This window comes from Ipomoea triloba, chromosome 9 (assembly GCF_003576645.1).
Source record: "Ipomoea triloba cultivar NCNSP0323 chromosome 9, ASM357664v1".
Lineage (NCBI taxonomy): Eukaryota > Viridiplantae > Streptophyta > Magnoliopsida > Solanales > Convolvulaceae > Ipomoea > Ipomoea triloba.
In genome coordinates this window covers 26,137,690-26,160,326 of record NC_044924.1, presented here as the reverse complement: position 1 = coordinate 26,160,326, position 22,637 = coordinate 26,137,690, and the positions used below count along the sequence as shown (strand labels likewise).

Genomic DNA, 22,637 nt, shown 5'->3' with positions numbered 1-22,637 from the left:
TTCAAAGTAGATCATTTTAGGCCTTTAAGCAGCCCTTACAGTACAATGGCCAAGATCTTAGAATAAAATGGCCAATTTCAAAACAGTTGCCAAAACCCAAAAGAAAGCCATTTTACAACCTACCATGGCCTTTAAGCAGCCCTTACAATACAATGGCCAAGATCTTAGGGCCTTTAAGCAGCCCTTACAATACAATGGCCAAGATCTTAGAATAAATAAGCAGCCCTTACAATACAATGGCCAAGATCTTAGAATAAAATGGCCAATTTCAAAACAGTTGCCAAAACCCAAAAGAAAGCCATTTTACAACCTAACATGGCCTTTAAGCAGCCCTTACAATACAATGGCCAAAACAGTTTGTAATTTAACTGCTGTAGCTAATAAAAGGAAAAAAGAACACACTGCTTTTGCTGGATAAAACATTGAAAATTCTATGAATAAAACCAAACAGACGGTTGTTCACCTTTTTTTGAAATCACGGAATTCCTTGCATGAGTAGCTGAAAAACAGTTGCGTTGCATCAAAAGAACTACAAATACGAACATCCCCATCTGTTGAAAAAATATGATAAAATAGATGTTATAAAGAGTATTAAGAAATAGGGCTCACTGTCCATAAATTTAGGCCTGCATAGCTGAATAATTAGTATCACTGAACCAGTCCCAACATACTTAAAATAATGAGTTAGCTCATCAACATTGTCATCCCAAAGAGTACACTTAAATTGCCTTTGACTGCATAAACATTATAAAATACAAGTAGGTATTGTAACAAAGCATCTTACAATAAACAGAAAAAAAAAATAGAGAAAGGAATCATATCTATTATCTTCAAGAACAAAGTCAATAAGCTTAGTCTGTTTCCCAGCTTATAACCTTCTCCACTGGAGAATAAATCTCCTTAAGCCAACCAATCACATCTGCATTTTTTATAAAGCAAATAGATCACTTGTAAAAATTAGTTATACTGTGGTATCATACCATTTTTTAAATAATCCAGATTCTACAGTGAAAATACATCTAAAACATCTTACCTATTAGCACTTTTTCTAATTTCATATACCTTTCCTCCAACAAATATGTCCTTATATTTGCTCACAATGTCCTTAGGTATGTGCACGTGAATGAACATACCCTATTTTTATAACACAATGAAAACATCACAATTAGATAAGAAGTTTGATAAAGAAGAATAAAGAAACATAGGATGCTAGTAAATGAAAGGAAAATAACCTGTGGATCATGAAACACACACTCTTGACTTCTTACAATTTTCTCTCCTTTGTTTTCAGTGACAAAGTAATTGCGGACACATGCAACTTTATAGCTCTCAAGGACTGCTGAGGGTGAAGCTCCACACCAACAATAAACTGCCCAGCCATCCCACAAGTTCAACAAAGAGAACAGCAAGCTGTAATATAATTTGTAAGCTAATTTCAGAGAGTATCCAAAGGTGTCCAACTTGTATTCTAATATTGTAAATTCTCAAAGCTTTGTGGTAGAATAGGCGGGCAGTGCAGGTATTTATAAGCAATGACGCAGCTGTGTAGAAGATAAAAAAAATTCAAAATCTTTGTACTTGTAAACAAATACCATACCCTGCGCAGCCCATAATCGCACGCAACCTAAACCTAAACCAATTACACTACCAACTCTATGGAAGAGGCCATCCCCTAAAATTCAGGCTACAATTACAAAAATAATGAGCGGGAAAGTGAGAATTTGACTTTTCAGACTGGTCAACAAAAAATAAAGGGGAACGGCAACGTTTCATCCAAACTGAAAGATGTCAGCCATTCATTGGCTAAAAGCCGGCTCCCTTTATATATATAGAGATAATTAATGTAATGTTAGTAAGTAGATGGGTAAAGATGGGATGGAATGATTTGAAATTGGGCTTGATTAATTTTTTTTTTGTCTAATGATTTGTTTTTAAGATTTTGTGACTCTTTATAATTTATAAAGTTCATAGTTCTTCCATTGCTAGTTTATATTTGTTGTGTTGTTTCAGTGATTGGTTGAGTAAAAGTTCTTGGAAACACCCCCCCCCCTTCCAAAAAAATTATTGCAATAGGGATTGGAGTTACAAGAAAATAGTTGCAATAAACTTTTGGTGTTCAATTGTAAATTTAGGAAAGGGCATATTAGAATTTAACAAGTTTCCCAATAAAGAAAATGCACATAAAAAATGTTTTATTATACTTTTGTTAATGTATGTGAGTAGTAGGCTGCAGAAAATGCACTCATTCACTTAGTGTGTATTTAGTTTTAATTTTTTTTTAACAGATTCGTTACCTAAGACAAGAAAACGAATAACCAATACAACATTGTGTCATTGTACACAAATGGAACATGAAGCATACTCCTGGGCAGTAATTAAGTATATTCCTGTACGGTTTGGTGTGCTTTTAGTTCACTTTTGTTATGTTCTTTTATATATATGCTACTGTTATAACATGACACAGGTCGGGGATGATGGTAGTGAGCAAAATAATGGTGATGATTCTCATAACATAGATGATATTTGGATGGAAATGGCATTTTTCATGGAAATCTCAAAGGTAAATTTGCTTTGTTTTGTTTTGTGCTCATCTAAATTTGACTACTTGACCACTTGAATTTGTGAGTTGTGAGTTGTGAATTTTTAAAATTGTGTTTTAACTTTTAAGTTTTCACTTGTAATTCTTTAACGTTGTATACAATTTACAATTATATTAATCAGTTACAATCTTATAGATGTTTTTTAGGTAATTAGGTATTTAGAATTTTAGTTTAATTTTTTAAAAATAAAAATAAAATTTTATTTATAAAAAAAATCATGTACCTAGGCGCTCCTAATTACTTGGGGGCGCCTAAAAGTTTTTTCAACATTGCTATTTATAAGTCTTTCTTATAATTTGCTTTCAAAAAAAAAAAGTCTTTCTTATAAAGAATTCTTGTTAAATTTTTAAAATAGTTTAAAATGTTATATGCAAAATAATTTCTTTTCTTCATCCAACTCAAAAAATTTACTCCTTTTTAATTATTTTTATAATTGAATAGGGCAATGAAGGATAATTCCACTTCACTTTCCATCCTAGGGTTTCAACGCACGAGACCTGCACTGACATACTATTGCTCATGCAGGTGCACTTAACCTATGAAAAACCTAATTCTCAACTCTTTCACTTTTCTTTCCATCCAGCATCACGCCTCCCTTAATATAAACAATGCAAGTAGTATTCCCAATTAATTAAATAAACAAAGAATTAATAAAAACAATCACAGTCCAGCTTCCCTTTATCAGCTTCTTAATGCTTAACAAAAACATTAAACCTTGCTAGCAACTACAAATCATAGCCAAAGGAGAGAGATCACCGCATCGGAAGAGAGACCGGTCGAAGTCGACGTTGCTCGCCATCTTGAGACTCAGCGCCGCCATCCCTCTGCCGACCCCAGCTGCATCATCTGCTAGTCTCGTTGTTCATCGGAAAGAGCAGCCGTCGGGAAACCCTGCTTCACCGTCGCTGTTACTGGACCAGACTCGATCGACAAATCGGAGCCCAAAAATTGGCAAACAAATCCGGTGGCCAGGTTTTTTGTTTCTTTTTTAATCATTTCGTTCTTTCTCTGCGGCCCAACGATGGTTGAGGTTGCCGGAAAGAGAAGCGCACTAGCGACCATTCGAATGGTTGCCGGCTAGAACCTCAAAGGAGAAACCAAAATTTCCATATTCCTTTTTGAGTTAATTACCGATTTGAATTGGTCCCTCGACTATTGGACTTTCACCACTTTGGCCCTCGATAATTTTTCTTGCCTAATTAAGTTCTCGACTTTGAAAAAATTAACCAATTTTGTCCCCCGTTTATTTTGCAGTTTGATATCCGTTAAATCGGTACCAAATTGGTAATTTCATTATAGTCAAGGGACCATTTCAGTCAAAAATTAATTACCGAAATGGTCCCTTGACTATAGCAAAATTACCAATCAAGTCCCGATTTAACGGTTGTTTAACACCAAAATAAATATAATCGAGGACCAAATTGGTTAATTTTTTCAAAGTCGAGTACTTAATTGAGTAATAAAAATTGTTGAGTACCAAAGTGGTGAAATTCCAATAGTCGAGGGACGAAACCGATAATTAACTCGTCCTTTTTTTTGTACTGAACAATATATAAATATATATTTACACGCATATCCTTATACTAGAAAATTATTTTGGAATTATATATACAACAAAATACGAATATGCATGTACAATAAACATTTTATATCAAATTGCATATAAATAGGATAATTGCAGTATTTTCAGGATATACTATTGCAAAACATGATCAATTTGAACAACTAGACAGAGATAAATAGACTCTGATACCAAATGTAAGCATATTGTTGCAAATATGACTAACCTCCGGCCATAGTTGTTCCTTAGAATTGCCTTTGATCTGCTGTAGTTGTTGTATTAGTGTGCAAAGTGTCTCCCACTTGCTCTACACACACCTAAATTAAGAATCCTAGAAGCATTTTATTATTGTTTATTTTATTTTATTTTATTGTGGTTTATCAGAGCGTGTAAGAGGGAGTAAATGGAAAACCTAATTAAGGATCAAGCGAAAAGTCAATCTTCAAGCAACAGAAAGATCAAAAGCCCTTATGATAGTTTTGTAGTTCATGATTTTCATATCTCTCAAACTATAGGGAATGAAGACAAGGAGAAAAAAGGTAATTATATATGAATCATTCACAACATTCTTCTTTAATTTCATTTTTCATAAAAAAGAACTACTGTTATAAAGAATCTTTATTGAGTTTTCAATTGATTTTGGTAGTTAAGGGGTATATCTATCATGGTATATAGTAGGGTTCAAGTTGGAATACGTTTGTGTTTGAATAGGTGGATTTTTGTTTGTAGATCTTATGGTGGTCATCTTGTACTAGGGAAACTTTGTCAAGTTTTCACTTAGTTTTTTTTTTTGTGAAGCGGTAGATCTAGGATTTTAGAGGGTAGGGTTAATGTTTAAGAATGTGGTGTTGACATATGTGGTTTTGAGTTGAAGATTTAGTGATGGTCAGGAAGGGCTAGAGAAGCATTGCTGAGTTTTCACTTATTTTTTTGGTGGTCTGATACATCTAGGATGTTAGAGAATAGGGTAATAGTTTTAGGATATGATTTTGAAAGATGTGGATTTTGGATTATACATTGATCTATTGGTTGTTATGGACGATTAGTGGTACATTGTTGAATTTATATTCAGTATTGTTGTTCAAGAGGAAGATCTCTTAGTTTTGGTGTTGAAGTCATTGATCTAGGATAATAGGGATTAGCAAGGGATGAAGTCGAAGGAAGTAGTGTATGTCGAACAATAATGTTTGTTTTAGGTTACAAATCTAACTAGTAGCCATGGAGGATGGAAATGTTATTTGAACAATTGAATGGATCATAAAGGGTATGTATTTGTTTTTGGACTGGATTAGCATTTGGACTGCATTGGGTGACATATATTTAAGATGTTCAAAATGGTTTCTAACATTTTGGGCTACTATTGTTGTAGAAAAGTTTGAGTTGTGACCTAGGATTGGTTGTTTCTACATCTATCCTATGTATATTGTTATATATATATATATATATATATATATATATATATATATATATATATTTATTTATTTATTTATTTATTTGTTTATTTATTCTACGAGATATTGTTATTGTTGGGTTGCATGCTATATCATTTCTATTTGGTTATTTTTGGTTTGATATGTATTTGTAATGTGTATCTATTCACTTTAGGTCATTATATAATTTTATCATGACAACAGAAAAATAGAAAAAAGATATATCCAAAAAACAAATTCATTTAATTAGCAGTAACTTTTTCATTGTTTTTGCCATTTTGAAGCTGATTCCACCAATGTGTGTCAAGCACTTGGGAAAATGGTTAGGTGAGATTGCAACCTTGAGGCGACCGTCAGGTCACGAATGGAGTGTTCACATACGTACAGAGAGAGATGGCACATTTTTTAGCGACGGTTGGCAGACATTTTATGAAGACAATGATCTTGACATTGGTGAACTTGTGTTCTATACATATCTTGGAGGCATGCACTTTGATGTTGAAATTTTTATCAAAGATGGACTAGAGAAGGTGTGGGACTGTGGTGTTATTCAAAATTCTAATGAAGAAAGTGATCATGATAATCCTTCAACCACTCCAGGTACACATTTATTAATTATAAAAAGTCAAAATATTTTTTTTGTTCTTTTTTTTGTTGGCACTTCAAATGAAAACAAATAACAGGCCAAAAACTAGTTAATTTTTCACGTACAAGAGAATATGATGAATTACTAAATTAATCAAACGAATCTACATAATAAAAACATGAATAACTTTTATGTAAAATTTTGTGTGCATCTAATATTGCATATTTTCTGCATTGGTCCATGTCCCCTCCCTAGACACGAAGACCTAAGGCTATCCACACTCATTCAATCTTTTCTCACTTTCAAAATGTCACATCACAAAATTTGAAATTATTCACTATTCACTCTTCATCCATTCAATTCTCTTTCATCTTTCAAAACTAAATCTACTATCACATCAACTTATTAAAAAATTATTATATGGCAGTAATGATTAAGAAATTTATTTTTTTAAAAAAAGGATTTGTAGACACATATATGGCAGTTATTAATTTTATTTTCTTTCACATAATTTTGCAATACCCAAAATTTCATGGGTGTGGATGACTTAACATGTGTCAAGATTATTTACTTTGTTGATGAAGTTTATACCATAAGATGTTTCCCAATAAGTTATTAAATATTTGGAAAATTGAATATATGAATAAGTTTTTATTATTTTAAGTTCGATGCAGCACATGCTGAAAGAGCTATCATACCATGAGATGTTTTCCAACATGGAAGCCAATGCAAGACTGTTTTAAGAAATTTGAAACAAAAATCTTGGATAGGGAAAGTTCACTGAATGATGGTATTTATTAATGTTTTTACTTTTATGTTGACAATTATTGTATTCTAGAATTTTACTCCGGAATTCTTATCAATTATCTAGAAAATCTACCTGTTAAGAATTCTGTATGACAAGAGGAAAATTGAGTACAATTTTAAGGAGTCTAAATGAGAAAGAATGTGCTGTCTAATTTCAAGAAGATAATTATGAATAGTTGCTAATTATAGAATAAGTCCTACTCTACCTATGATAAACCATTGATAACGACTCCATTAAGAAAATGATTATTTATTCATGGAAAAATCTTGATATTAAATGAATTGTATCAGTGATCACTCGTTAATAAAGTTTCTTAATGTATAAATGTATTTTGATTGAAAAAAAAAACCCCTTATTTCTCCAATATGTAGATTGAAAATATTTTTAAAAGTGTTTTTTTTTTTTTTTTGTATGAGCTAAACGTAGTTTATTGATGTTAGACAACTTCAGAATGCATGTTGTATATAGCATCAGAGTTAAAATTAATCATTTGCATAAACTAAAAAGGAGATGTTAGCCAATCCATGAGAACGTATAAGAAAATAAGTACCAATCACATATACTATTGTTTAGAAGCATGATATATACATTTTTGCTATATATTATAAATGGAACAAAATTATGTACACACCCTTAACATGGAGCAAATGCAATGGTGATGCAACTTAGTTTAGTATAGGTCTGCACAAGGAGTATTCGATATTGAAACTTGGATGCAATTCTTACAACCTATGAGAACCATTCCTTGAAAGTTTTCATTGAAATATATAAAAAGGCACATTATGAAGTAAGTTTAGTTGAATATAAAGATACAGGTGAGACTACATAAAAGCCAGCTAAGTAATCCTACCACTGAGTGTACAATGCATCTTACGGATTGAGTAACACATATACTATACAGCACGATTAATGAAATAAGGAAAGTAACACATATACTATGTTTTTAATCATCAGGAAATGATATTATATAGCACGATTAAAGTTTGGAAAAAACTGTTAGTATTCCAATGTAAAAAACTTATGGATAAGAAATATAAGAGTTAATAGCACAAATGGTTCTCTGACTATTGGCTAGTACTGCTTTTAGTCCTCGACTTTCAATTCGACCACAAATGGTCCTCTGACTTTCATTTTTTACCACAAATAATCCTCTGTTAAAATTTCTGTTAAATAGGTGTTAAATCTATGGTTAATATCGTCAAATTGATTAATATTATTATGATTACTTCTTTTTGAGAATTATATGACAACATAATTAATTTGAAATATTAATAAACATTAAGTTAATAAATATAAAAAAAATGGACGTGACAAATCACATAAATGAACAAATTAAATAAAAACTCATGATTAATGTTCGTAATTTATGCTTGAATAATTATATTAATTCAACGGTGGCGGCTTTCATTTATGTCCCAAACAAAATGTTTGACTGATTAATGAAAATTGAAAACTATTAATCGGCCATGTTTAAACAACCATGAAAATGATGGAAGCAAGGTTTTTGAAAAAAAATTCTTCCATTTTAATCCGCTTGTTAAATTAAAAACATTTAGCTATAATATTAAATCTTCATTTTGTATGCATAATTACGAGAATAAGGTGTATTGTCTTTCTATTTAGGAGTATTTATATTCATTAATTGTTTAATTATGCTTGTTGGTGAAAAAATTCTAAACATTTTAATTTTATGATCATTATATATATCAATTTGACAATAATACCCCTAGATTTAACACCTATTTAACAGAAATTTTAACGGAGGACTATTTGTGGTCAAAAATGAAAGTCAAAGGATTATTTGTGGTTGAATTGAAAGTCGAGTACTAAAAGGAGTACTAGCCCAATAGTCAGAGGAACATTTGTGGTATTAACTCGAAATATAACTAATGACCATGATAAATATATTCTCACCACTTAATTTGATAAATCAATATTTGCTGGGATCACAACAGCATTTATTAACATGAAAATCTTTTAGTATTCCAAGATGAAACTAGCCTCCAATTATATTAAAAGCCTCCAGGTTTCGAATTTGAAAAAGAAATTGACTGTTAGAGATGCATATAAAAGGAGCAGTCTGTATAAGGATAATGCATAAAAACACCCTCTGCTTTTAAAGATGAAACAACTTACCAGATCAGCTGTCATAGGCAAGAAAAGGAAGCACCCTTCTCCTAAAAAAGTACCAAACTCTTAAACCTTTTAAAAAGTTAGATTATGTTATATAGGGTTTATTACAAAATATGATGATTTGTCTGTACCACACACATATAGTCCTAGGCCAAAGAACATCATAGTTCATACTATTACAATTACTATTTCAGATACGTTGTTAAACAGCATTCTGTAGGTGAAAAAAGCATTGTCGGTGCCAATATAAGCCATAGAAACAACATTAGTAGGATTTGTTAATTGATAATATCTACTGCTATGATGAGCAATTCTAGGTATAGATTTGAACTTAATTGTGACCAATCGTAGTCTACAACGGAGATAGAAGCAAATTAAATATACATCAAATGATCAGTTTTCTTGAGCATCATGGCACAAATAGGTTGACCCAAGTGCTCACACAGTTCTATCTATGTGCACACGCAACACAATCCACGTGCATATTGAAATGTTTAACATATATATTTTCCTATACAAACTAATTCTGCAAATTATGGAACACAATGTAACCTAAGTGCACACAGTCAACCCCACTGTGCACCCTAATCTATCAACTTAAAATGGCACACTCAGGTACACAAATGTGCACACACTAGGTCTCACATCTACCTAGGTTGCAGGCTATCCTCCTACCAGTATTGTTGCACTACATAGCACACATAGATATGCCTATGTGCATACACCCTCATGAACACAGGTGCACTACAACATCTTTCTCCAGCATCACTTATAGAGATCAAGTTTCCCTGTTTGGGCACTCACAGGTTAACTTATATGCATACACTAGGTCTCTCATCAACGTGGCTCGCGCATTTTCCGACTACCAATATTATTGCATTTAATGACACATGCAGTTTGACCTAAGTGCGCACACACTTATTTACCAACTTCTCATCCATCCTATATATCCATAATGTTTGGTTTTGTGGGTTTTATGAATTCTAATGGTTTGTATGTTTTACGCCTTTTTGACAGAAAGACTTTTTGTCTGTGTTTCTTGATGATGTGGTTGATGAATGGTGGGGGGCGGCTGTACGAAAGCTTATTCCTAATGCTACTTGTGCTCATTTCAAGATCATTCATAAAGAAGTTGGATACCATGGTGGTCTTGAATGAAGCTAGTCACGTGTGCTCTTTACTTGATTAGTACTTTAGTTTAGTTCACTAGGGTGAATTAATATTTTTGTGATTTTGATATTTGATAGCTAATCCTTAGTTGTTTTAAACTTTTACGATTTGGCACACACAACTTAACCTGTGACAACACTATATTCTTCAAATAAAATAAATATTCCATGAAATCATTTTTGTAGTGTTCTTGTATGAAACGATGAAGGTGTAATTTTAGTGGTGGTGTAGGTGGAATGGAATGTGGTAAAATGAAGAGTCAAGACTCCCCGAGTGTCGATCTGATCTCTCAAGGATGACAAATTGGAGTGAATTAGTGTTGGCATTTAGGAGGTTAATAGAGGAGAGTTGCAAGGATTACTAAGGGAAGATTGAAACATGGATGGAGGATTATACATGGTGATTTTAATGGAAAAAGGGTTAAAAGAACAAGGGGTTGAATGCCTTAATTAGCCTATGTGACTGACCGCACTATGGGAATTGTAAAAACGAGGTTTGGGAATTGTCACGGGAGCCACGGTATCAATACCGAGTGGTGTCACACTCGGACTTTCAATCCTCATTCGGTTGAGACATTTAATCGAACACCTTGCCTACCACTCCTCCGGACCTCATCCTTTTGGATAGAGAGCGGGGATGTGGATGAGCTGGACTCGTGAAAGGCCGCTATCGCGCACACACTCACTTTCATCAAGTCTACTATCCACTCCGGCCGAAATAGAAGCCTATTATGAAGAACATCATCCACACAAGACTAAAACTCTACTTCATTTTCACAAGCAAATGGAAGAATTCAATCATCAATCTCAATGACCAATGTGGGGCAAACAATCCCCTCTACTAATCTACTCAAACATTATCAACATCAAAGATCAACAAAGAAGAAATAAACAAAACAAATAGATTAGAGTCATAATATAACAAGAACAAGAGTAGAGTAATATACCTAGGAGACCAATAGATCTATTACATCTTCACTCTTATCATTCTCCTTGCATCTATCATGAAGAACTAATCTAATCTAAGGAGAAATGGGGATTTCCCCCAAAAGGGGAGAAACTAAGGAAAATTAGATCTGGAAATTGGGGCTCTCCCCTCTCAAATGTAGAGGTAGGGTTTAAATAGCCAACCGAAATTCGAAATCCCGCGAATGCCCTTGATGGCCCGTTCACGCCACCTTCACGAGTGAAGGGGGGCGTGGACGCGTACTGGAAGCGCTCCACGCCTCCTTCACGCGTGAGGCCCTCGTGGTCAGGTCATGCCCAGTTGCTTCTTCAATTGTTGTTTCCTCTTTGGCCTTGGACCATGTTATATCCTGTGGGAATAACTTAAACACTATTTTTACAGTTGCATTTGCCGATTTGATCTTATTAGAGTCTTTAAGCATGAAAATGATCACGAATGGGTGGTAAAACTACATAATATTGTCCTATAATTGACCCCAAACTTGACTATTCTTGGCGCTTATCAAAGTTTCCACACTTAAACTTTGCTTGTCCTCAAGCAAGCATACTATCTAAACTCTAATCATTTAAGTGCCAAGAATAGTTAAATACTCTTATCGGTTGAACAATCAGGTAGTGTACGGGTATTTAGAGCAGAGTGGGTGAAATTCCCTACACTGTCTACCAAGAATGCTAAGTTTATGCCAACCAAATGTGAGAAATATGCTAAGGAAATAAAGATCTCAAAAGACGAATTTTATAACAAGAAAAACTATTTTCACACCTTTCAAGCATGCAAATCTATAAAGTTTCACCTTCCATTTTGTAGGGGCCTAAAAGTCGATCCCACTAGTGGGAACGATGTGCACACCCTAGTCAATTTTCAACCATACGCCAAAGCCCTTTTACACGAAAGTAAATGAGGGTAGGGATATGGACCGCTCATCGCCATGGGCGATCACTCTTTCTTCTCACCCCCTCGGCTATTCTTTCGGACAACCCGACTTCACATGGATCTCCATGTTTTCTCGAAGACATTGCAATGGGTGCCCAAATCCAAGCAGGGCGGCTCACCTTCTCTCAATTTTCTCATCTCCCAGGATCTCTTTGGGACAACCGACTTCACGTAAAGCTCTACGCTTGTTTAAAGACGGTGCAATGGTTGCCCATATCCTGGCGAGATGGCTTTCCTCGTGTCTTATCTCTATGAGTGGCCATTTTTAAGCCTTTATTCTCAATTAGCCAATTCAACCCCTCATGCATTTTTCTAGGGAGTAAGGGATTTTCACTCTAAGCTAATCGATAGGCTCACCTTTTCCCTCTTGCCCTACCAAATTAGGTTTAATTCCCGGGCTTCGCTAATCTTATCTTTCTAAAACTAGAGGGTACACACTCCCACTTCGAGAGATCCTTGACTGTGGTCCCATCAAAATAAGAGGTGAAAAACATGCAATCACACAAAGATATGAACCATGTTGGTTCCAAAAATTTCAATTTGGTGCAAATTGTAACTTCCAAGGCATATTTCAAAAATTTATTTGGCATAAAATTAGGACTCCTCCTAGATAGTATTGACAATAACACACTATCTAATTCTTATACCCTATTAACTCAATTAATCAACCAATTAAAGTTTTTAGCAATTTGTGTCATTTCCACACTTAAAAGATAACATCGTCCTCGATGTTGCCATAAGGAATGGTGAAAAAGAGTAGGGTCATAAGAATACTTATCAAAAGCACCTTTCCACACTTAAAAGTGTTTCCTGGGCTGGGACAGTTCTGCTAAAAAGAACACCCAATCATAAACAAGATCATTCAACTCATCATTCGTATATCAAATCAGACAAACTTTGGAATGAGAATATTCATATCAATAAACAAGCAGAGCTGTGTAATGGAAAAGGGATAAGAAAGATATACCATATTGGTCACCTCTTCCAAAATGAGATAAGCATCATTTGCTAGCTCTTCCTTCTTAGAAATATCCCACATTAAAGATCAGAAATAGAGAATGAAGAATAAGGGATATACCTCTCATTACTTATTGGTTCCTTGGTTTTTCTCTTCTTAATCGGGCTTGGGGTGCCTCCCAAGAGTGCCACGTTTAACGTCCCTGGCTGGACGAAATGTGGTAGAAAACATCATACTACCAAATAGCATAAGCATGAAATAGAAATAAACAAAGTGAAATAACGTCCACAAACAGATTCTTCAAGTCAATTTCTTTTCATTCACTGTCCGGTACTGGGTCCTCTTTACGCATGTTCCTTTATGAGGAAGTCAATCTGCATGCTCATTTCTTTTAGAAGTTCGTAGTGACGAGCTTCTCTTTCTTCCAGAAACCTTTCTTGCTCTAGGTGCAGTTCGTATTGGAAACCTTGCATAGACTTCCAGTCTGTAACCTTGGTGAATTGTTAGGGAGTTGCAGGGAGTGAAGATGATTGAGCTAGAGTAGGATCCTTTGCAGATGGGGCCACTGACTCGGAGAAAATGGAATTATTCGGAGATAGGATTGGAGGGGAATAAGGTTGAGTTGCTGGAGACACTTGAGTTTGCCCACGAGAAGTGGTGGGGTGGGAAGTTGCGGAGGATGAAGAAGGAGCTGGAGGCTGTGCTGCTACATTGCTTGACCTAGTCACGTTCTTTTTAGTTGCCTTTTGCCTCGTTCCTATTTCTGCGTGTGTGGCCGAGGTTCAGGGTAGATAAATCCTCGTGCAATAGAGGGGTCATAGCTGCCTCCTTCATGATATTCTCAGTCCATTCCGTCTTCGCCTTGTATCCTAGAGCTATGCACAACTGTATGACTAGCGGTCCTAAGAATACTAAAGGGATTTTTTCTCGCTGTTATGCCTTTAGCCAACCTTTACAAACTATTCGCATGTTTACAAGTGTTCCTGTGTCCATGCTCCAAAGTGCAAACAAGTTAGTCCTGTATACTTTTGCATAATTGCATCTGCGTCCTTTCCAAGATTGGGCCAGAATTCGCCTAACTACTCGAATATCATCTCTGCGGATTTGGGAATGAAGTACTCTTGCTCCACTCCATTCAATTCCTGGCTTTGCATTTATTCGCCAGTACCTCTTCGGAGTTTCGAAATCTCCAAAATCCCAAGGAAGACGTCTATACCATGGTCTCTCTTGATCTTCCTTGTTGTAAAATCCAAGCAATATCCCTAGAGTGTCAACCGAGATGTGGTAGGAATCATTGAAAATGGAGAATCGGATAGTTTGGCTCTTTAGATCTCCGCTCTTTCCTGTGACCTCTAGACTGGCTATAAATTCATAGACTACTGGTGCGTAGGTTGGGTGACGCCATCCAAAAATTTTGCTCCAATATGGTTGATGGATGAGACAAGCCACTAAATGCCGGCAATGGAAGGAGTTCAGCGCAGCTAAATCGATGAAGTTCCATCCGGTAATTGGCAGATTGATCAAGTAGTGGAAACGCTATCTCATTTTCTTGGTCATGATAATCTAGCGGTAAAAATTCCTTCGTCACCATCTTCCTTTTTCGGTTTAAGCGAATCGGGTTCCTCTATTGGGGCTTTTCCTTTCCTAGCACTCATTTCCCTTTGATTAGCAGTTGATGATTGCGAAAACATTTCCTAGAAAATGGTCGATAATTTAGGCATATTCCAAGGAAACATCCTTCACACTTTAAGGAACAATCTAGCTTTTGTCATTAAAGCAATACAAAATTCTAGCACATCCTTATTATGACTTTGCATTTCAAGATATTATAATGAGTAAGACAAATGCAATTTCTTTTTTTTTTAAACAATTTTTGAATTCAAATGTCAACATAGAAAGTCAACTTCATCTTCTTCCTCCAAACTAAGTTGAGGTTAAAAATGAAGTGAACACAAAAGCTCACATTTTAACAAATAAGAGGTTGGAATTAACAATGTAGCACTTTAGGAACAATAAAGTTGCAATCTTTTCTACTCATGCTCCTAATTTCATAACTAAATCCAACAAAATAAGAAATGCCCAAATCTTAAAAAGGATTTATCATCTAAGCATCAACAGGTTGCAAAGCATGGATTTTTCATAATACAATAACAATGCAAGCTTAAATATATCCAAGTTATATGAGTGATCTCACAACAAAATAACCATAAAGAAACTTAGAGCAATGTGGATTCATGAGGATATGCTTAAATGAAATAAACTCTAGCATTTGAACTAATGAAGGCAAAGAAATAGGTTACCTCTTGGGTGACTTTGTTAGATGGAATAACCTTGATATTTTGCAAGAAAATTGCTTGAAGAAGAAGTGATTTTTACTGTAGAGATGATGTTGGCTCATGGAAATGAAAGAAGGGCAAGATTTAAACACATTTGCGCCATTTTCACGCAACTTGTCTGGTGACCGTCCATGCAGGGTTCACGCGTGAAGGCCCGCGTAGATGCACACTGGATTCCATCCACGCCTCCTTCACGCGTGAAGGTAGTGTGGACGTGCCCAGTTTGTCCACTTTGAATTTTACTCGCCTCTTTTGCTATAGTCGATGACTTGACGGATGAATTTTTGGTCGGGACACTTTTTCGGATGTTGAATCTGCGTGGTTAGTTCAAGCAAATCTATACAAAAGACAAATATTATTACTAAGCAAAAGAAAATAAGACGAAAACAAGTAAAACAAATTCTATATCCTAAAGGATAACATTGGGAATGCCTCCTAAGCGTGCCACAATTTACGTCACTGGCTAGACGTGGTGTGCTCTATCCTTCAAAGCACAACACTGATTTCGTGACCTTACCAAGCGTCCCATGAACTCTTGCTTCAAGGAATGCCCCAAGGTGTAGGACATCCTTGAATTCCCAACCGACTAAAGGAAGAGCAATATGCACATTTGGAAGAATTTTAATCTCAAACACCATCCTAAACTCCTATAGGATGGTTTGGACTTCCTTTTCTTCTTTCTCTCTTCCACCCCGAAAGGTCTTTTCATTTGTAGCACTCTCTTTATACCATATCTCCTCACTACCCTTTTCAATTTTAAATTCAACAAAGTCTACCCACTCAACTCTCTTAGTTATATTAAACGTGAAAATCCCTTCATTTTCCACCATATCTTTGTCACATTCTACTTTCTTATCTCCCCGCTTAATTGGTCTTAAAGGTTCACCCTCATCCTTATCAGAAAAAAATGAAGTAGTCTCCCCCTCAATCATCAACTTATTACTAAACAATCCTAAGGATTCGTCTTTCAAAAAGTTGAAACAATCATATTCGTTATCAAATAAAAGAGAACCATTATAATCATCAATCAATGCATCACGAATTTCTATGGAATCATCCTCCCGAAAATTAAAGCAAGCATAATCACAAGTATTAGAAATATCATTGCAAAGGGTGTCATCCTCACAAGGAACACAATTATCATTATCAAATGAGTCAACATTTTCACACTTATTAATAGAATCATCTTTAACAAAGCCTATGGAATCATCCTCCTGGAAATAAAAACAAGTAGTATCACAAGCATATAGATCACTATTGCATTTCAGAAGGGAGTCATCCACACAAGTGTCATAAGTGTTTTCAATAAGAGCACACGAATTTTTTAGAATATTAACACAAGAAGGATTAAGAATGTTACCACATGTTGGCTCTTCATCTTCCCACGCTACTTCAATGTCATCGTCTTCACTCTCCATCTTTACCTCTTTTTGATTTTCCAATTCGAAAATTGGAACTTCTTCAAGCACTGGGGCATAACAATCCACTTTCTCTTCAATACTCACTTCTTCTTTATCATTTTGTTCTTTTTCAACCTCTTGTGCAATCCTTGGATTGGCTTCCAAAATTGGGAGATTATCTACAATGGGGTAGTTAACCCGTAATGAGCTTGTCTTCATAAGCTCCTCCATCATAGATAGCATTTTCGTTTCAACCTTTTCCAATGAAAGTCCTTCCTCCCGGAGGGTAGCAAGATAATCTTTCAATTCTCTCCTAATTTCGGTTTTTAAATTAGCCGTGTCCTCCTTGGCCATCTTTGTGAATACTTCTATCTTTTCCTTTAGAATCTCAATTTTGTCCTTGGCCGGTGGAATATAATCACAAGGATTGGTGGGGTTAAAATATTGAATAGAGGGTGGTGTTCCAAAGAAGTGTGTAGCATTGTTTTCTTCATGAATTTGGGATGGAGGTGGGTAGTGATTGTTTAGGTGGGAATTGGGGAATGAATATAGCTCGTGAGTATAGCTTGGATCGATCTTTTTAATCATTTGAACAAGCTTACTCTCAATATTTTGAAATAAAGCGTTGGAGCTCAACGAGTCATTTTCTTGAAAAATGGGGGATTGTGGAGGAAGATTTCCTTGACAAAGTGGGGGTGGTGTTTCATATGGTGGGGGTGGATGATAAGTATGTGTATAAGATGGATACGAATTTGTAAGTGGTAAGTAGTGGTGTGGACTTAGGTAAAGATTTGGAGGTGGGTAGTGATAGGTTAGTTGGTGGAGGGTAAACATATGTAGAATGGGAGTAATAGGGATATGGTTGGGGTAGAGTATAGTTCAAAGGATTTCCCTCATGGTGTGGGTAACCATGGGGATGCATATAAGCTCTTATTGGCAAGCTTTCAAATGATTTTCAACAAAAATTCCTTGTACAAAGCTTAGCCAACAACAAATCTTTTGCAACTAAAATTAGTTGCAAGTGAGCAACGAAATATGCAAGACAAATTAAGCTCACTTCTCCAATTGTAACCAAAAATAAGAAAATAAAACAAACAAAAGAAAACAATTCAAGAACTCATAAAAATCAACTTCCTAAATGTCAAAACACATCAACTCAAAACCGTTTGCCATCCCAAGCAACGACGCCATTTTGAAGGTGTAATTTTAGTGGTGGTGTAGGTGAAATGGAATGTGGTAAAACAAAGAGTCAGGACTCCCTGAGTGTCGGTCTTTCAAGGATGACAAATTAGAGTAAATTAGTGTTGGCATTTAGGAGGTTAATAGATGAGAGTTGCAAGGATTACTAAGGGAAGATTGAAACATGGATGAAGGATTGTAAAGGGTGATTTTAAGGGAAAAAAGGTTAAAAGAACAAGGGGGTTGAATGCATTAATTGGCCTATGTGACTGACCGCACTATGGGAATTGTAAAAACGAGGTTTGGGAATTTTCATGGGAGCCACGGTATCAATATTAGAGTCTTTACGCATGAAAATGATCACAAATGAGTGGTAAAACTACATAATATTGTCCTATAATTGACCCCGAACTTGACTATTCTTGGCGCTTATCAAAAGACACGCACAGAGTAATAAACAAAGTGCACCGTAGCTTGTTTTCCATATGATCCTTCAAACGCTCTTATAGTATGATATGGAACACACATGTTTTACGTAATGGCACAAAAAAATTCACGCAAGTGTACACACTTTTGTGACATCATCTTTGTTTACTTGTATGCATTCTATTTGAATATAAGCACAAAACGGAAAACTCATGTCAGCTTTAGTGCACACCATTACAAGATTAAAAAAAATTGTACACATTATGGCACACATGGTGAAGCCCAACTGCAGGCCACCAGCATGCTGCAAGTAATGGGTCTGTGTGTCCACGTTAAGCATTGTGTGTGTGCACACACACTAACTGTACGCATTATGGCACTCAGAGTTTAACTTAGGTGCACACACACTTGTACGCTATCTTACACTCACATGCTACAAAATTATAATACGCACAATAAATCACACTTTCATAAATAAGCTTGGGGCATATTGGGCGAGCGTAGACTAGTAGTCCAAGTGGACTCCTTTGTGATTTTCTTTTCCTAAAATCTTTTAATCAATCCAAATATAATATTAATTTATAATTGGTTACTGGACAAAATTACACTAATATCCTTTTTAATTATTTAGGTTAATGATCTCCTTATAATTGATTACTTAATCTAGACCATTGATTGAGTTAATTGCCAAGGCTTGGATTAGTTCTTATGTTCTTACCTAACCTAGGGTTCTTACTTGATGTCCGCCTAGGGATGACATCAAGTGAGAACCCTAGTTAGATAGGAACATAAGAACCCATCCAAGCCCTTGAGATTAAATCAAACAGTGGTCTAGATTAATTAATCATTTATTAGGAGATCATTAACATAAATAATAAAATAGGATACTAATGTCGTTTTTTGTCCAGGCTCCAATTATAAACTAATATTATATTTGAATTGATTCCAAGATATTAGGAAAAGAAGATCATGTAGGATTCTTCTTGGACTTAAAGATTGTGATTGTCTACTCTACGCCAAAGGCATCTTTCGACCGTCGTTCGCGAAGCTCTGCGCATTTGGAGGCAAACATCATCGACCAATAATAGAAGTTTGATTTTGAAATATGGCAAGTGAAGACTACGAATGTAAGAGTAATATTTAAATTGAAAAACAAATTTGAATACAGATTTTGAATTCCATTATGCTTTGTGCAAATGCATGAGGAGTTGTTGTTTATGTGAACCAAAGCTTCCAGTTTGATGAACACAGAGAAATTGTGTTCCACGGCACGCACTGCAATAGTGACGTGCACATAGTGGCTTGAGCAACTTTCGTTGTGTGCACAGACCTCTGAACGTGAGTGCACAAGCGGAAACTCTGAATGGGTGATTACCCTGTGTGCACCTACGGGATTCTGAATGTACCACACAACCCTAATACGGCATTAGGGCGTGCACTTCGGCTATAATGATTGTGCCACACCACGATATCATATACTTTGAAAGGAAAAATAACCAATATGGCACACACATGATACCCTAAGTGCACATTCGTTGTCTTTATTATGGATCTTAAACACATTTATACTACTGTGTGCACTTATGCTGATATAGTGATATGCATGTGTTATTAGCAAAACGAAGCACTAAGTTTAACCTGTCATGTACTTTGGTTGTTCTGTGTGTGCCATGCTGAGTTTAATGCTACTACTTTCAATCCAAATAAACCACGATAATATTATACACACATGTGTGCACTTGTGTAATAATGTATGTGCCATTACATTGAGATAGATTGTGTAGTGGGTCTACAACATCACCCACCATTGAAGTTCACCCCATTACCATTCCAAAGAAAAAAGGGTTTGGAAAGCGTCTAAAATCTTCAAAAGATTGCATCAGAACAAGTTGCTAAGGGAAGAAGAATGTGCTGGTCTTGCAAACAACAAGAACACCATGAAATATGCTTCGCAAAAAAAAAAAATTGACCTGAATCTTAGACTTTGGATTTTTTTTATAGTATTATACCTTTGAATGTTGTTGGCCCAAAGCTTTTTGCACAAACTTTAATATTGTATTTGTGATTGGAATAATGTGGACCAACTTGATGAAAACATAGTTATGAATGTAGTGTAACTAAACTGTTTGAACCATAATGTATTGTAGGTAAACTTGATTAAACATGGTTATGTGAGCGTGCACCTGGATTAAATTTAGTGTACCATAACGTGACGTGCACCACTACTGTGTGCACTTGGGTTTAACGACTGTGTCATCTGGTTTGTAATTAGTTTCGGCAGGAGAAGGCGTCCAATTAGTTGGTGTGCACCTGGCGTGTGCCATAATGTGTAGAATATTTACAACACCGAAACGCGAGAGCAATTAGCCTGAATTGTGTGTGTGTTTTTTTTTTGGTAAAAATGTAATCCCAACTCTACGGGGACCAGGAAATTTAAATGCAGTCCTTTGTGCACTCGCGTACCAAATTAAAGTGTGTGTCATTCTATTGAGAATGAGATATGGTTGTATTGCAGTGTGTGTGCCAGCATGCAATGTGTGTGACCAATTGAGCAAATCGACTAGTAGAGTGTATTCACGGGATTCAAATTAATGGTACTAACAGAATGTAGCAACACGATTTAATAATCATGCATTTCGCCACTAGTAGTAGAATGAATTTGCGGAAGTAATAATTTTGCCACTAGCAGAATAAAGCACTAAGTTTAACCATATGTGCACTTAGGTTGATCTGTGTGTGCCATTATGAGTTTAATTCTACTAGTTTCATCCCACATAATAATCCACGATAATATTACACACACCTGTGTGCACTCGCGTAAGAATGTCTATGCTATTACGTTGATATTGAGTGTGTGTCGTATTGCACTATGAGAGCGATTTCACATTAAATTGTATTGGATTAAATCCACACAAACAATGTTGCTATTATACACACTATCCACGTACTTGCAGCAATGGTTAAAGAATTAGTGTTAGCCCTATAGGATTGTTTTTTATTATTGTTGTTGTTATTATTATAATGAATAATATATTCATTTAAAAAAAAAGAACCAAACTGAAAAAAATATAATTTATTAACTTAAAGTAAAAAAAAAAAAAAAAAAAAAAAAAAATTTTTTAAATTAAAAAAAAAAAAAAAAAAAAAAAAAAAAGAGTTTTTTTTTGACATTCAACCAAGCATCAGAAAAGTAAAACATTTCTGGCATTATGATTGCCTATTATGCCGATACACAACTTCACAATTTTGTTAGCAAAAATAAAAGGTTGAAAGAGCTGAGCCAACCTATGGTGCTAAATCTGGATACAGGTCTTTGGCGGTACTCACGCCATCCAAATTACTTTGGCGAGCAGTTATGGTGGTGGGGACTGGCCATATTCGTCTGGTGTTTGGGTCATGTTTGGAGTTTTGTTGGTCCGCTCATAAACAGCTTGTGGTTGGCGTATGTCACCGTGCTTGTAGAGAAGAGAATGCTTAAACAAGTTTACAGAATTGAATCTTATAAACTCTACCAGAAAACAACTTCGGCTTGGATACCATGGTTTAAGTCCTCAACTGGAAAAGATAAGAACACTTGACTCCACATTTCTTTTAATTTTGTGCTTACTTCATCATATCTATGATAAAAAAAAAAAAAAAAAAAAGAATGTTCACTTCAAATCACCATTAATTTTCTTGTATGTGCTTTGCAACTATGTACCTTGAATTTGTCATTTGCTTCAAAAACCTTTATAAATCTCTCTGAAGCTCTGGTTCCCATTATAAAGAAATGAGAAACCTGTTCCTCATATGACATTTTTACTCTAAGGGAAGATTCACAAACATATATATTTAGTGCCACAATAAAGTAAGTATGATTAACAAGGTTCACATGATTAACAAGGTTCACATTATTGTAAAGTGAATCAATGACATAAGTTACATTTTTATTATACTATATAAAGGTACATTTTTAATAGTAATTCATGTAAATTATTTTTTCAAGTAAGATGAATATTCATATCATTACGAAAAAACTAAAGAACTGAAAAAAAAATGTAACAATTGAAACCTAATATGATATTAAGTACACATCTCAATAGGAATTCATTTAAAAGTTTTAAGTATGACAAATACAATAAACATGACATTGAAAATTTGATAATAAATTA

The 22,637-nt window shown here is 35.1% G+C and overlaps 1 protein-coding gene across 1 annotated transcript; it reads left to right on the top strand.

The window, feature by feature from the left end:
- The first annotated feature begins 222 nt into the window (after positions 1–222).
- On the top strand, positions 223–7,136 carry LOC116030537 (putative B3 domain-containing protein At5g66980). The gene is made up of 4 exons (XM_031272815.1): positions 223–1,424; positions 2,465–2,560; positions 5,876–6,191; positions 6,852–7,136. Exons 2-4 carry the CDS (start codon positions 2,528–2,530, stop codon positions 6,878–6,880), a joined length of 378 nt encoding a protein of 125 aa, XP_031128675.1. The 5' UTR covers positions 223–1,424; positions 2,465–2,527; the 3' UTR covers positions 6,881–7,136.
- Positions 7,137–22,637: the final 15,501 nt, after the last annotated feature.

What these genes read in the sequence shown, in the direction of transcription:
- LOC116030537 (XM_031272815.1), top strand. Translation starts at nt 2,528, where the DNA reads ATGGAAATGGCATTTTTCATGGAAATCTCAAAG. An exon ending in TTTTCATGGAAATCTCAAAG is followed by an intron (nt 2,561 to 5,875) that starts GTAAATTTGCTT and finishes GCCATTTTGAAG; the next exon opens with CTGATTCCACCAATGTGTGT. An exon ending in TAATCCTTCAACCACTCCAG is followed by an intron (nt 6,192 to 6,851) that starts GTACACATTTAT and finishes AGTTCGATGCAG; the next exon opens with CACATGCTGAAAGAGCTATC.